Here is a 15,777-nt window from a genome sequence, read left to right as displayed (position 1 = left end):
CCAACTTGCCAACCTCCTTATGTTCACTTTATCCTCAGCCTGGTAACAAGTTCTAGATGTCATACCATACACAAGGACATCCAGAAGAAGAGATGGTCTCAGAAACCATCAGCAAATCTTGTCTTGTGTCTCTTTTGATGGTCAGTCCTACTCCAGTCTTTATCAGAGAAGGTAGGGTTGTCCTTAGATAAAACCAGCCTGCTCTTGGACCTCCCCTGGACTCAGCTAGCTGGAAGCACGTGGGTGTATGAGGAAGGGGTAGATTCTGAAATCTAATCCAGGTCCCATCAGGATGAAAAGAGTGGAGAAAGGATGTTGGGTAGACAGGCCAAAACATTCATTATATATAGTATCCCAGTCTCTGTTCAACAATCACAGGGGTAGCTGGAGGCAGATTTCTTCATTGTACAGATGAGAACGCAAGGCTCAGATGGTCTTAAACCTTCTTTGTCCCCGTCTTCCTTTGGGCCTGAATAATTATTTCATGGTTCCCCTAGGTCAAAAGAAATATCTAACCATTCAATTTATAAACAATTAGGTCCCAACAACTTCAGTATTTATGCCCTAACAGCTAATTTGCTGTTTGTAAAAATAAATAATAAAATTATATTATTGAGATAAATTGAGAGAAAAATAAATTGAGAGAAAGCATTTTTAATTTTATTTCATTTTTAACACACTTATGGCTCATATATGTGTTGGACTTTGTACAGCTTCTCATGCCTCAAAATCAGACTGGACACTACTACCCCCATTTTCTGTTCCACATTTGTCTTCATATACTGTTGGCTTCTTTGAAAGGATTAGAGTGCAATCTTATGTTGAAAGTGTGAACTATTTCACTAATAGTTCAAGGGGTGTCTGACAGATGTTGAGTTTCACTCTGTTTACTATCTTCAAGATTTTAAATATTCTGAGGCACACCTTTGAGTTCAGTTGGTGTCCTGAGGCATCTTGGCACACAGATTGGGAACTGCCAGTTTAAGTGATTTGCCCAAGAAGATACTGCTAAGAAGAGGCAGAACCAGAATTTAAATTTTAATATTCTGACTCTGAGTCTTGCTCTTGAACCATTTTAAGGTCCTCCCCTTAAGATTGTGTTCCTCTTGCCCCAGAGACTTTTCACTTGAACTCATGGTCCAGCAGAGAAAATATGACCCACTCAGAGTCTTTAAAACAGAAGAAATTTATTCTTACACCATAAACAAAAATAAACTCAAAATGGATTAAAGACCTACGTGTGAAAGCTAAAACCATAAAATTCCTAGGAGAAAACATAGGTAGTAATTTCTTTGGCATCGGCTGTAGAAACATTTTCTAGATATGTATCCTCTGGCAAGGAGAACAAAAGCAAAATTAAACTATTGGAACTACAACAAAATAAAAAGCTTTTCAACGACAAAGGAAACCACCAACAAAACAAAAGGACAACCAATTGAATGGAAGAAGATATTTGCAAATGACATATCTGATAAGGGATTAATTCCCAAAATAAGTAAAGAATTTATACAATTAAACACCAAATAATAATAATAATAATAATTCAATTAAAAATGGGCAGAGGATCTGAATAAACGTTTTTCCAAAGAAGACATACAGATGGCCAACAGACACATGAAAAATCCTTAACATCACTAATCTTCAGGGAAATACAAATCAAAACCACAATGAGATAATCACCTTATGGCTGTCAGAATGACCAAAATCAAAAACAGAAGAAAAAACAAATATTGGCAAGTATGTGAAGAAAAAGGAATCTTCTTGCACTTTTGCTGGGAATGCAAGCTGTAGCCACTGGGGAAAACAGTATGGAGTTTCCTCAAAAAATGAAAAATAAAATTACCTTATGATCCAGTTAATTCCACTACTGGGTATTTGCCTAAAGAAAACAAAATCACTAATTTGAAATGATACAGGCATCCCTGTGATTCTTGTAGCAACATTTATAATAGCCAAGATAAGGAAGCAATCCAACTGTCCACTGATAAGGAATGGATAAGAAGATGTGGTATATATATATATACAATGGACTATTACTCATAAAAAAAAGATGAACTCTTACCATATGTAACCACGTGGATGGACCTAAAGGGTATAAGATTAAGTGAAAAAATCAGAGATTGTCTCTCTGTCATGATTTCACTCATATATGGAATTTAAGAAACAAAGCAAAGAAAAAAGAAGACCAAAAAACAGACCCTTAAATACAGAGAACAAATTGGTGGTTGCCAGAAGGGAGCAGGTGAAATATCAATCAGTCAGTCAGTCAGTCAGAAGATGTAGTATAGAGAATTACACTGATGATGAAAGAGCTGAGAAGCCAGGGACAGACAGGCAATCCATATGTGAGCCACAACAGGGAAGCTAGGGCCACTCCTATGTCTGCAGGGTTTGATGGGAAAGGTAGTGTGACCAGGACTAAGGAGGTAAGGTTGCCTTTGGGAAGCTGGACCCACTGTGGAGATGCACCCACTGCCATGGAGAATTCAGGAAGAAGAAAGAGAAGGAGGAAAATAACATGATTTCCTTCTGCTCCCAGTCTTCCCACCAATGCCTTCCATTGGCCTAATCTACCTAGAAGCCAGAGAGCAAGGGAGCCTGGGAAATGTGGTCTCTAATGATATAGAGAATGTGAGGAGGAGCTCAGAATGGACCTGAGCAAACAGGCAGTTGACTGATACTACAAAATGTAGTGTATACACTTTGTTCACTCAATATTTGCTTAGCAAATACTTACTGAGGACCTAGCAGGTATCAGAGATCATGCGAGATGCTGGGGATACCATAATGACCAAAATAAACCTGATCACTGCTCTTAAAGGGATCATAGACGAACACAGGAGAAATAGAATAAACAGAGAACTAATTATAAAGTGTGTTAAGTGGGGCGCCTGGGTGGCTCAGTGGGTTAAGCCGCTGCCTTCGGCTCGGGTCATGATCTCAGGGTCCTGGGATCGAGTCCCGCATCGGGCTCTCTGCTCCGCAGGGAGCCTGCTTCCCTCTCTCTCTCTCTGTCTGCCTCTCCATCTACTTGTGATTTCTCTGTCAAATAAATAAATAAAATCTTTAAAAAAAAAAAAAAGTGTGTTAAGTGCAATGAAGGGAAAGGTCACAGTGCTGTAAGACAGCTAGAGACTGGAGAAAGGACACGAGCTCCCACGGTTTTAAGTCTAATTAACCTTGAGGTGCATGTGTAGAAACTTGTGTTCAGGGAAACAGAATATTTGTATCTAGAAAAAGTCTAGAAGGAGATAGTGATGCATTCCTATTTTGACTTGACGCCTGCATCATAGAGCTCCATCATCTCAAAGCTGTGTATGTGATTTTGTGTAATAGAAGGTATGTATATGTGTGTGTGTGTGTGTGTGTGTGTGACAGAGACAGAGAGGGAGAAAGAGAACAGCACAAAGAAAGATTCCTTTAGACAAGCATTCTAAGGAGCCAGCGGGCTCACAGCAGCTAATCTCCTTCATGCTTGCCTGACCCCACCCCCTTCCCTCTCATCATAACTTGTGATCTTAGAGGCATGAAAGAATTTGAGCCCCTCCCCCAGCTCAACCATCTCTGTCGGCCACTCGGCCGGGTTCCATGTCAAACCCAGTCTGGGCCAGAAACCAGAGGGCCACACAGAAGGTGCTGGGCTTATAGGCAGGTTCCTCACCCTGTGGCCATGGGTGGCAACATGGGGCAGCTTGGCATTCAGACCTGTGAGTCCCTGGCCAAGGATAAACCCTTTGACCCCGTGGAGCCACCCAAGAGACCCACAAGCAACCTCATCATGCACAGCATGGCCATGCTGGGCCGGGAGTTCTGCTACGCGGTGGAGGCGGCCTACGTGACCCCAGTCCTGCTCAGCGTGGGGCTGCCCAAGAGTTTGTACAGTATGGTGTGGCTGCTCAGCCCCGTCCTGGGCTTCCTGCTGCAGCCTGTGGTGGGATTAGCCAGCGACCACTGCCAGGCCAGCTGGGGCCGTCGGAGACCTTACATCCTCACCCTGGGCGTCATGATGCTCTTGGGCATGGCTCTGTACCTCAACGGGGACGCCATGGTGACAGGTTAGTGCACCGCAACGGTGGGCAGGCAGGGGCAAGGGGCCCATTATGCAACTCAAGGGGAGGAGAAGTCCGATTTCTTTATGGAACGCTTCCTTAGAAATTGATTAGAACTGATTCTCTCCTAGGTTACAAGGAAATTCCACCTTGGAACCGCCCAAATTCCATGGCTTGGGGAGATCTTACTTTTAAAGACATCAGGATGCATTGCTGTTGTTTACTTGTTGCGAGGATTTAAAAATAGGAATCATTTTTTATCTCTTTTCTCAAATGAAATATTTGTACATGTTTATTAATTGCAGTGTGCTTTGAGGTTGTGCTTTAGTTAGTATTTTGTGAAATTAATCATCTGCTAAATGACTCTATGAACACTTATAATAAATTACCTATATGTCTAAGTAAGAGCTAATTCTGTTCATAGCTTTATGGAGAGTCTTTCAATGGGGCAGAGCATTAGCTCATCAGCTCCAGAAGACATTTTTGCACTGCAAATTCTGGGCAAAAACAAACCTGATGGTGAACACTTTTTCTTGACATTAATCAGCCACCAATTAATCAGTAACTGGAGATAGTACATAAAAAAGTTGCATTGAAAAAAGAATTGTTGAACTTAAAAATAGCACACATTTCAGGACCATTAACTCTCAGGCTAGCAAAATGGATCTGGTAATGAGGTGGATAATCAGCTATCGTGTATACATATTTAAAAGAGGGCATCAGCACATGAATGTAGGTTGTTTCTGCAAAATATTCACAAAAACCCCTGATAAGAATAGTTGCTTCTAGAGGGGACTACTGGAGGATTTCGGAAGTAAAATGTGGAGTATAGGCTTATTTTTTTACTTATTGTTATACTGTAATCTTAAAAAATGTGCATATATTACACATTATTCCTAAGTGACACTGAAGGCAATAGGAGATCGGGGGAGAGAATTCTGGCATGTCCACAGAGAGAGTATCATTCAGCTGTTCAAAACTGTGCAGCTGTTCTCCATTAACTGAAATGCAAAGGTATGAGGAGAGTTGGTTATAGATGAGCGTGTCCAGCCTGATCCCATTAGTCAGTGCTCCTCCAAGATGGTCCTCAGACCTAGGGCATCAGCGTCCCCGGGGGTGTAGAGATGCCGATGTCCAGCCCCAATTCAATTCTACTAGAGACTCAGGGAGAATCATGGAGAATCACGGGAAACGGAGCCCAATAATCTGTCCAAGCTGTCCAAGTGATGATTAAGGATGTGGTTTGAGAGGCACTGCCTTAGGGCACAGGAATATACCTTTTTCTGTATGTCTCTTTCCCCCAGCTTCTCTACATTATTGGAATGGTTTATAATAAGCATGTACAATTTTTTAAACAACTTTTAAAAATGAGATATGTTATAAAATTCATACAACTTGGTGCCTTTTAGTATATCCCAAGGTGGTCTAATCATCACCACTATCTAATTCCACAGTATCTTATGACCCCAAAAAGAAAACTAGTAGCCATTAGCAGCCACCACCCCCCATTCCCTCCTCCCCACCAGGCCTAAATAACTCTTCAATCTACTTCCTGTCTCTATAGATCTACTTTTTTTTTTAAATTTATTTTTTATTTATTTTCAGCATAACAGTATCATTATTTTTGCACCACACCCAGTGCTCCATGCAATCCGTGCCCTCTATAATACCCACCACCTGGTACTCCAACCTCCCACCCCCACCCCTTCAAAACCCTCAGATTACCTTTTCCGGCATTCACGTGTATAATTTTATAACCTGAAAAAAATAACAAAGCCATTTTTATTTAGAAAAGCAAAGCAAAATGAAAGCAAAGGGAGAAAATTTAATGACAGGACATTTTGGTGGAAATAAAAATGCAAATCATTCCAAAGCAGAATTTAGGTGATGTATATTTATTTCCTTTTTAGCTTTGATTGCTGATTCAAGAAGGAAGCGGATTTGGGCCATAACCATCACCATGATAGGTGTAGTTGTCTTTGATTTTGCTGCTGACTTCATTGATGGGCCCATTAAAGCCTACTTATTTGATGTCTGCTCCCAGGAGGATAAGGAGAGGGGCCTCTACTACCATGCCCTCTTCACAGGTAGGGAATATTCCAGAAAGTCTCTCCTTAAGCTCCCCAGACAGGGAGGCACTTCCACGGAAGCCATTTCGTGTCTCTACACATCAGTTTTTGAATGAATGGATCTGTTGATGGAATGTTCCTATCACGCGGGCTCTGTCTTTCAGTATGTTTCTCTGAACAAATCAGCTTGTGACTGGGCTCTGGAGGTTTTGCAAAGGAAGTTTACAGAAGAGTTTTCTGAAGAACCATTTGTGGAGACATTTTCAACTACAATGAAAAGGGGCCCTTGTGCACTTTACTTTTTCTTTTTCTTTCTTTCTTTCTTTTTTAATCAGTAATGTAGCAGCAGCATTACTTGGGGGCTTGTTAAAAATGCAGCTTCCTGGCCTCTCCTCCAGTTATTTTGATTCAGTGGGTTTGAGATGGGGTTCAAAGGTCTGCATTTTAAGTAACTATCCTGGATGATTCTGCGGCAAGTGTGCTAAGAACCACAATTTAAAAATAAAAATAGAAACAAACCAAACAAATTTAAAAAAAGAAGAAGAAAAAGAAACCCACATGTTCTAGAGATTTCTTAGTTATATAAAGAGTTGGCATTTCCTCAACCTCCTGGTCTGAGAAAGGCCATGCCAGAAGGACAGTGAGGGGCTCTCTTTAGTTCTTGGGGCTGTTGTCAGCCTCCTTTGGTTACTGTTGGGTCATTTGTTTAGAACAAGGTTAGCAATGTTCAATATGCATTTATAGAGCACCAGTCGGGACTATGCTAGGACCCTGGGGAGGGGGTTTACATTAGATTACAGCATGATCCTGGCCTGGGAGGGTTTTCATATCCAGTTGAGGGGGTGCTCTATCAGTCCCTCTTATTTGATGTCTTTATGGCCCAGCCAATATATTTATTTTATGTTTTGATATGTTCTGTCAAAGCCCAGTCTTTGAAATACAATTACAGAGGTAATTGTATTTTAAAATGATACTCCAGTTCACAATGTTACCTGATCAAATTTATTTTAGGACTGTTCACAACCTCCCGTATATTCTAATTCAGTGTGTATTTATCTTTCTTTTTTACAAGATTTTGTAAACTACATTATTTATAAAAACATGAGAGTTTACTTCTGCACAGCATCTAACCCATTGCCTTGTTGACAGCAGGTACTTAGAAATGTTAGTTGCATAAAAGGAGACTCTTGGTTTCATACCCCAGCTTATATTTCCTGCAGTTTTCCATCAAGTTGATGGCAAATTGGATCAATCAGGTATGCTCATTTAGTACCTTATTTGGTCTCTAACACTGAACTCTGAATCCCAGCCAACTGTCTCTGGTTATAGGGGGGATCCCTGAGGGTGTTTGGATAGTTCAAAGCAAGTTTTTCTTTTTCTTTTTTTCCCTCCTATTAGGAAAAAAATAAAACATCTTCCCCTTCTAAAATAGTACAGTGGGGCGCCTGGGTGGCTCAGTGGGTTAAGCCGCTGCCTTCGGCTCAGGTCATGATCTCAGGGTCCTAGGATCGAGTCCCGCATCGGGCTCTCTGCTCAGCAGGGAGCCTGCTTCCTCCTCTCTCTCTCTGCCTGCCTCTCTGCCTACTTGAGATCTCTCTGTGTCAAATAAATAAATAAATAAAATCTTTAAAAAAAATAGTACAGTGAATTCTCACCTTGTTTAAAGCTTAGATTCTAAAGCTTATCACTTAGGCAGGATTATTGATAAGCATAGAGTCTATATTATTCATAAATATCTCTCAGATCACACATAAAATACAGTGTGCCTTGTTTTGTGGGCACAGACCTGCATGGTGATGGGTAGATATAAAAATATCTGCAAAAACATCTCCTCTTTAATGTTTACTGCTGAACATGGGCTCAATGAATGGGACAGAAGATAGGGTCACCTGTATTATTTAAAATGTTACTCTCTCTCTCTCTCTCTCTCTGTCCCCCCTTCTGCTCAAAGTGTTAATAGTTGAGCTCTATCCAGTTAAACATGTGTGACCCTGCCAAAGTGTCCTTGATCTGAATGGAAGACCACACTGAAAAATGGAGTGAAAAATGGGCGCCTGGGTGGCTCAGTGGATTAAGCCGCTGCCTTCGGCTCGGGTCATGATCTCAGGGTCCTGGGATCGAGTCCCGCATCGGGCTTTCTGCTCAGCAGGGAGCTTGCTTCCCTCTCTCTCTCTCTGGCTGCCTCTCTGTCTACTTGTGATTTCTCTCTGTCAAATAAATAAATCTTAAAAAAAAAAAAAAAAAAAAAAAAAAGAAAAATAACCAGCAATGCATTATCATACTGCTCTGTCTTTGCATATTATAGGCCAGACCTCAGTTCATTTACATGAACTTGACAAGAGATGTCTATAGCATTTTGTGTAACTCAAGCATTTATGATAAAGGCACATTCAGGGTCAGAGCCTGTTGTAGTTTCGGAATGTAGATGTGTTTTGGAGGGGTGAGGTCCAGAGTTGACAACCAGGAAAGAATTCTCGAGACGTCTTTGATACAAAATGGTGGTTTTCAGTCAGGCAGGAGAGGAGGACAGAACCCGTGGACAGAAAGAGCTGCTGTACCTGGGATGTGAGGGGTGGTTGGTTATATACTTGGGAGCTGGGGCTAGGGAAAAAGAGAGGTTTCCAAAAGAACTTTCATATGCTAAAGAGGACCCACAGGATACCTGAGGCCTTTGCCATCATCCAGTTCAGGTCCTTTCCCCCTCTAGTAAGGCATTAACATGAAGAGAGTTGGGAGGTTCCTGGAGGAATAGCACACAAATCCCACGGTGGGGCTTGGGGTGGGAGAAGGGGGGGCGCTGTTCCAGGGTGTCAGCTTGTGCTTTGTCCTTTGCTAGCCTTCTGCTCCCTCATCAAGCCTGTTTTGATTTTCATCATCAACAAGACCTTGGTCACCCAAGGAATCCAGTCATCTGAGTAAATTGAAATTCTTCTTATTTATTTCAGAGCTATTTATTCTATTATAGTCCAGGCCTAACAATTCCAAATGCTTTGCACTTAAGTGTCAAAGGCTTTGTTGCCAAAATATTTCCCAGTATATTTCTCACTTTTCTTTCTTTCTTTCTTTTTTTTTTTTTTAAAGAGACTCCAGTGTTCCCTGGGGACATTTTTGTTCCCTCTTGGCTTCTGTCTCTTACCTTTAAAGGTAACTAACTCGAGCCTCCCACCATCGCTGACATGTGTGGTGGGTTTGGTGAATCCACCCTTGTCCTGCCTCCACCTCTAGGGGCACATGGGTCTGTGGTACCCAGGTTCATTAGTAGAGAATTCCTTATTGTGTCAGAATGCTTCGAACTGAGCATGTATCTGCTAAGCCGAACCCGCCACCTTACTATCTTTAGCAGTTGGCTCCATCCTGCAGTGGGGGGCTGGCATGAAACAAGATGGGAAAAGTTGTCCTGATTCAAATCCCGGCCCCTCTTCTTAACTAAAGTATTTCTGAACTCTTGTTTCCTCACAGGGATGTTTGCACAATGTTTTGTTTTGATTTGTTTTGTTTTAAGAATTTATTTGATAGAGCAAGAGAGGACAAGCAGGGGGAGGGGCAGAGGAAGAAGGAGGAAACAAGACTCCCCGCTGAGCAGAGAGCCCAATCCCAGGATCCTGAGATCATGACCTCAGCCGAAGGCAGAAGCTTAACCAACTAAGCCACTCAGGCGTCCCTACATGTTAATTAATATGCTGCCAAATGCCCAGAGCGAGAGATTGTTTAAAAGGCTCAAACACCAAATGTCTATATTTAGTTCATTTCCTCTGTTCCCACTGGGCTTATAAAACCCATCAAAGTTTTATTTGTGGTAACTCAGAGAGGAACTTGCCCCATGTCCAAGGAACTTGTGGAGTACAACCTCTTTCAACTTTTCTGTTTTTCTTAATATCCCAAAGTATGCATACAAATGCTCAGGTTACAAATGATCTGATTAGAGTTAATTAAAAGCTAAGGAAAGAGTCTTAAAAATGAAGTTCAGGCAGGGAATCCTGTGAGTGAACCTTGCACGCGGGTGGAAAGCTGCTGTGTTTCATGTTCGAGTGTGAGCGCCTGAGTGGTTTTCTCGTGTCAGCTGGGTTCCCTTTGAAGTTTCCATCCCTGGTGAACTTTCACATCTCCTCAGTCACTTAGCTCAGAAAGGATGTGGCCAGAGCACAAGGCAAGGACACAGGAATGACAGTTTTGTGGGCAACATGGGTGACTTAGAGCAAAGCAATTCATATCTCCAGATTGCTTTGTCTCCAAATTCTGTTCAAGTGCAAGCAGCGCACCTCTCCAAGGATTTCCAAGGTGGGTTAGAGGATGTCTCCTTGGCTTCGTCCCCGGCTTGAAAGCTCTTCCCACAGATACCAAATCACCCTGGTTCGGGTCCTCGCCTGAACCCCTCTGGGGTCACATAGCCCCTCCTCTGTGAGGTATTTAAAATCATTATCTGACTATTTTATTTATTTGTATGTTGCTTATTTTCTGACTCTCTAAGCAACATATAAGCTTCCTGAGGGCAGGAACATTATCTTTCCTATTTGTTGCTTTAGCACCGGGACTTCGAATAGTCCTGGAATGTGCTCAAGAAGTATTGATGGGACAAATATTCTATTTTAGCATCCCCACTGTACCTCTGAGGAAGCTGTTGTTACTGAGAGGTAAAGTGATGAGCCCAAGGTCACACAGCTGGGTAGCAGTAGGCTGGACTAGGGGCAAAACCCCACCAACCTACCAACCAACTAGCCAACCAGACAGCCAGCCAGCCAAAGTCATGGTTCAAACTTTTGTCCAGATTCCCCTAAAACCTGAGCTCCAGAAAAAGACTGTATGCATAGTTTATTCGGGAAAGGATTTCGGAGTGTGGGGGTGAGGGAAGGGTGGAGCAGAGCAGACCAACCATGAAGCACTGCAGAGTTGGCCTTTGCTCTAGGTGACCATCCTCCATTCTCTCCAGGACCCACTGGGGAGCCTAATGAAGTTCGTCTCAGAACTTTCTATTTGAGGGACCAAGAAGGGGGATGAATCCATTGGCTCCCATGTCCACTGGCCAAGGGTGGTCCCATGGGTGTTAACCTCACTTGTGCGAGTGCTGACCCCCGCCTGAGTGTGGGTTCCCTCAGGCAAGGCGCTGTCCAGATGCACCTGAGCCAAGGTGGCCAAAGTGGCTTACAACTGGTCCCTGCAGCAGCTGTTGGAGGAGGGGCTGGGGTGCTGAGGGGACCTGCTGAATCGCACAAGGGCTGTCCTAGCCAGTATGTGACTTCCAGTCCTGAGCCTTTTCGCTCTTAGCCTAGGTGCTTCATGCTACTTAGTCACCACTAGAAGACTTAAAGCATTTTGCAAAGTGCTCAGCGATTAACCTTACAGTGAACTGAGCTGTTGTAACCCAGAGCTAAAATGTTAATTCTGCAGAGTTAAAGAAATGGCTCCAGAACCAGGCCAACTAATTATCTGACCTTGCAGTCATTTCTAATCCCTAAGAAAAGAAACAAGAGTCAGGTTTTATGTGCCATGTCAGGGGATAAGAAGTTTCAGGAATCTTATCTGAACTAGGGTAGCAATAGTTAATGCCTATGTTCACATCAAGAAAATTGCCTTTGGGGGGATGATGAAGGTGAATACTTTTATGGGAACCATTATTGCATTAGACATACTAGCACATGTTAGCAACTTTTGACAGGAACGCAAATTGCAAATTCAGTGCATTTGACCTCTGGCAAATAGCCTATTCCAGTTCTCTGAATTTATGTCTTTAATGACATTACTGATGGAGAACAATAAGATTTCAACATTGCCTTACTGCACTTTCTTTTTTCTTTTCTTTTCTTTTTTTCTTTTTTTTTTTTTTTTTTGCCTATAGCATAGCTAATGCTCAGTAATGCAAAGCATTGGGTAAATCTTTATGTCTGAAATGGGTGTGAATCCCAGACCCCCCCCCAAATTAAATTAACTTAATCACTCCTGTGTTGAGCCCATTGTCCCAGGATGGTGAAAATTTAGTCTCGGTTTATAATGTTCTCCCAGGGCGCCTGGACGGCTCAGTCAGTTTAGTGTCTGCCTTCAGTTCAGGTCATAATCACAGGGTCCTGGGATCGAGTCCCAAGTCAGGCTCCTTGCTCAGTGGGAAGTCTGCTTCTCCCTCTCCTTCTCCCTCTCCCTCTCTCTCAAATAAATAAATAAAATAATAAAATCTTTAAAAAATAAAAAAAAAGTATGTTCTCCCATCGCTTTCTCCAAGGTGGCTTCTAAGTTCTGGGGATTTAAAGTGCAAGGGTTTGGGGTAGTGAGTTCCTGGGTTTTGGGGTCTTCTGCTCGAGCGGGCATTTACTGAGATCCCTACTGTCCCACTGCGTTTCCGCGCTCAAGGTGAAAGGGTCACAAATGAGTTAGTTATGTCTTATTCTCCTCTGTGAGGCCCCTGTAGAACCGCAGGCTTCTGGGCTTCCTCCCTGCCATTCTGCTCTTCCCTCCCCACACCAAGGTGAGCGGAACTCCGTGAGCAGCAAATGGCTCTGTGCTTCTTGCAGTACCCTCCTCAAAGTGCTGTTGTGAGGATTGTGTGAGTCAATAGATGTCAGGCACTTAGAACAGAGCCTCACACACACCATCTATCCTTAACCACACCAAACCATTTCTTCCTCGAGGTCTTATTATCTCCTTGGGGTCTGCCCAGGAAATGAGGCATTGGTCCCTTCTATTTGGGGATTCCCCCCAAGCTGCTTGGGTGTGGTTCTGCCCCCCTCTCCCCTCCCCCAGTACCAGCTAGGCCCTAAGAGCAGGAGGCAGAACCACCACTGCCTAAGGGGTTCACCAGTACATGTGCATCCATCAACAATGCCTTGTTCTTGGATCACATTTTTTTTTTTTAAAGATTTTATTTATTTATTTGACACATTTTCTACCAAATCTTCCTTCTGTGCTTTTGGATCCTAAGGGCTTTTGAAACTCCAAAGCAAGAAGACACATTCTTGTTTCTCTGCTTTCTCCTTTCATGTCCTTCCCCTATAACAATGATGAATCTTGGCTCAGCTTGAATGTGAAGGAAGAGCCCAGAGGGACAAAGACATCAGGAAATACCACGAAACCACAGGGAGGGGTGGGGGTGATGAAAACAATGGCCAACACTTTAAATATATTACCTCCCCATGTTTTGGGAGAAAAGTTGCCTTGTAAATCTGAAGAAATATCCAACTACTCATGTTTCCTGTCTTTGACCAGAGTACACATGTCTTCTTGGTTGATTTTCCTTTACTCTTAGCTCCAAGAGGACAGGTTGTCTGTCTTACTCATCGCTGTGTCCCCAGGGCCTTCCACAGCTCTTGGAGAGTGGATGCTCCATCAATTTCTATTGATAACTGGGCCCAAGGACACACACACACACACACACACACACACACACACACAGTAGCTAATACCTATTTGTTAACTCTCCAGGATGGGGGTGTATATGTTGAGGGAATCTAGGAACCATATACCTAATTGAATACTTCCGTTGTTATTTTCTTAGCATGTAGGATAGAGTCAGAATCACTCTCTCATGAACTCCATGGGAATTTGGGGATTTTTAGTCTGATCTCTTGTTGAGGTGAAGTAGCGGGCAGAACACCGTTAGCTCTCTTGACTCGAGCTATTTTGCCGTCCGATCGTGGATCGTTAAGCCACACGTCTGAAGCAGAGGGGAAATTCCAGGTACATTGTAGATGCAGAGATCAACACAGACAGACTTTTTAGATTCCTTGACCTGGAAACTCCCCAGTTGCCCATTTTACCTAGTATAGTTGTGAGCTAAAGAGAAAGAACCCTGTTTCCATATGCTTGGACTTCTTCCAGGATGAGCCTTGTTCAAGTCGTATCGTTAATTAGGAAATGTAACATCTGCCCATCAAGCCGTTCATTCTTCTGAGGCTGGCTGTGGTCTGCGTGTGACAGCGAGGCCTGGTTCTGCAAAGGAGCCAGCTGGACCGCTGTAAAGGCTCCTCATCGGACATTGGCTGATGTTCCAGCTTACGGTTTGGGTTTGGCCAATAACCTGGTGATTAATCCCAGAGGCCCGAATGAGACTAACGCTGGCAGAGAAAGAAATGTTGTCTGGATGCTGATGTGGGAGTTAGTATTGGCCTTTGTTGCAGCTGACTTGGCTTTGTCTTGGAGACTGTCTTTGAAGATAAAATCCTTAGCTTAAGCAGAGGCAGCAGAAAGGAAAGCTTTCAGTGAATCCTTACAGCCCTCTGCTGGCCTTTGTCATATCTGAGGGTGTTTCTATCCAGAGTTTTAATACGGTGCCGACGGAGTAATTACCCCAAAGGCCCACTCTTCCTTCAGGATACATTTTGTTGTAACATTTAACTACATCCTATAATAGCTTTGGAACAAACGAAACAGTTTTGCCTGATTTATTTTTTTCTCCCTCCCTAAGAAAAGAGAGGATCCAAAATTCTCTAAATTACTGGAAGCAGGTGTCTGAATTTTGCTCAACAAATTATCGAGGGAACTGACAGGGAAGATATAAAGAATGGTTTCCCCACGTTCCTGCGGGGTGTGTGTGTGTGTGTGTGTGATTAGCAAAAGAAAAAGTGTTAGGTTAGATATAAATCTGGTTAACTTTCTACAGGGCAGTAAAACTATAACTCCCCTGTCATGTTTTTTGGGGTAATTCCTCTATCAGGCTACAAAAACATAATCAAATTGTAGAACCCTAATAATGTCTGCAAATTAATCTCAATTTTACACAACTGTCCATCATTGTACTTGGTCAGTTTTGCACTGTTGGTCAAATATCCTCTGACGACAAAATCCCGTTCCCTGAGAACATCAGGTAAGGGTGGAGCAGAGTTGGTTAGAACCTGCTCCCTGGGGGTGCCTGGCTGGCTCAGTCGTTAAGCCTCTGCCTTCAGCTTAGATCATGGTCTCAGGGTCCTGGGATCAAGCCCCGCACTGGGTTCTCTGCTCAGCAGGGAGCCTGCTTCTTTTTCTTCCTGCTGCTTCCCCTGCTTTGTGCTCTCTTTCTCTCTCTCTCCCTCGCTCTGACAAATAAATAAATAAAAACTAAAAAAAAAATAAAAAAAAAAAAGAAAGAAACTGCTCTCCTACCCGCCTATGCAGAGTGATGTTTAGACTGGCCACACTGGCATCCCTGGGGAGCTTGGAAAGACCATACCCTGAATCTTTAAAACCAGAACCTGTGCTATAAATTCAGTGTTTGCCCTCAAAATGTATATGTGAGCCCCCTAAGCCGCCATGTGATAGGGTCAGGAGGTGGCGCCTGTAGCAGGTGGTTAGGTCACGAGGCCTCCTGAGTGGGATTAGCGCGTCTCACCAGATACCCCATCTGCTGACGCCACAGTCGCCACTACCCACACAGCCAACACAACTGGGAGAAATAACTCTTTGTTGTTTAGAAGCCACCCGGCTTCTGGCATTCTTGTTACATAAACCCAAACAGACCAAGGCACTCTGCATTTTAACAAGATGTCCATATGATCCACGTGCAGATTAAGGTTTAAGAAGCACTGCTCTAGACTGATTTTTTTAAAATTTAATTTAATTTATTTGACAGACAGAGATCACAGGTAATCGGGCACTTACCATTGTTAAATCAGGCACTTTCCAGGTTTGGGATCCATTTTCCTTCCACTATACTTCCCACTTGCCCTGCTCGGTCAGTGGTAGGCCCAGCTCATCCCCCA

The 15,777-nt window shown here is 43.1% G+C and overlaps 1 protein-coding gene across 2 annotated transcripts in view; it reads left to right on the top strand.

The window, feature by feature from the left end:
* Positions 1-3,615: 3,615 nt before the first annotated feature.
* The window catches only part of SLC45A2 (solute carrier family 45 member 2), a 28,907-nt gene continuing 16,745 nt past the window's right edge, over positions 3,616-15,777 (top strand). The window contains exons 1-2 of one of the 2 annotated variants that reach the window (XM_059173747.1): positions 3,616-4,055; positions 5,960-6,136. In XM_059173747.1, coding sequence (XP_059029730.1) covers positions 3,671-4,055; positions 5,960-6,136 — 562 coding nt within the window. In that variant the 5' untranslated portion in view covers positions 3,616-3,670. The remainder of the gene's footprint in view (positions 4,056-5,959; positions 6,137-15,777) is intronic. The other variant, XM_059173749.1, reaches the window with a different exon arrangement.

This window comes from Mustela lutreola, chromosome 5 (genome assembly GCF_030435805.1).
Source record: "Mustela lutreola isolate mMusLut2 chromosome 5, mMusLut2.pri, whole genome shotgun sequence".
Lineage (NCBI taxonomy): Eukaryota > Metazoa > Chordata > Mammalia > Carnivora > Mustelidae > Mustela > Mustela lutreola.
The sequence above is the reverse complement of the archived record's forward strand: the minus strand, read 5'-3'. Positions and strand labels throughout refer to the sequence as shown.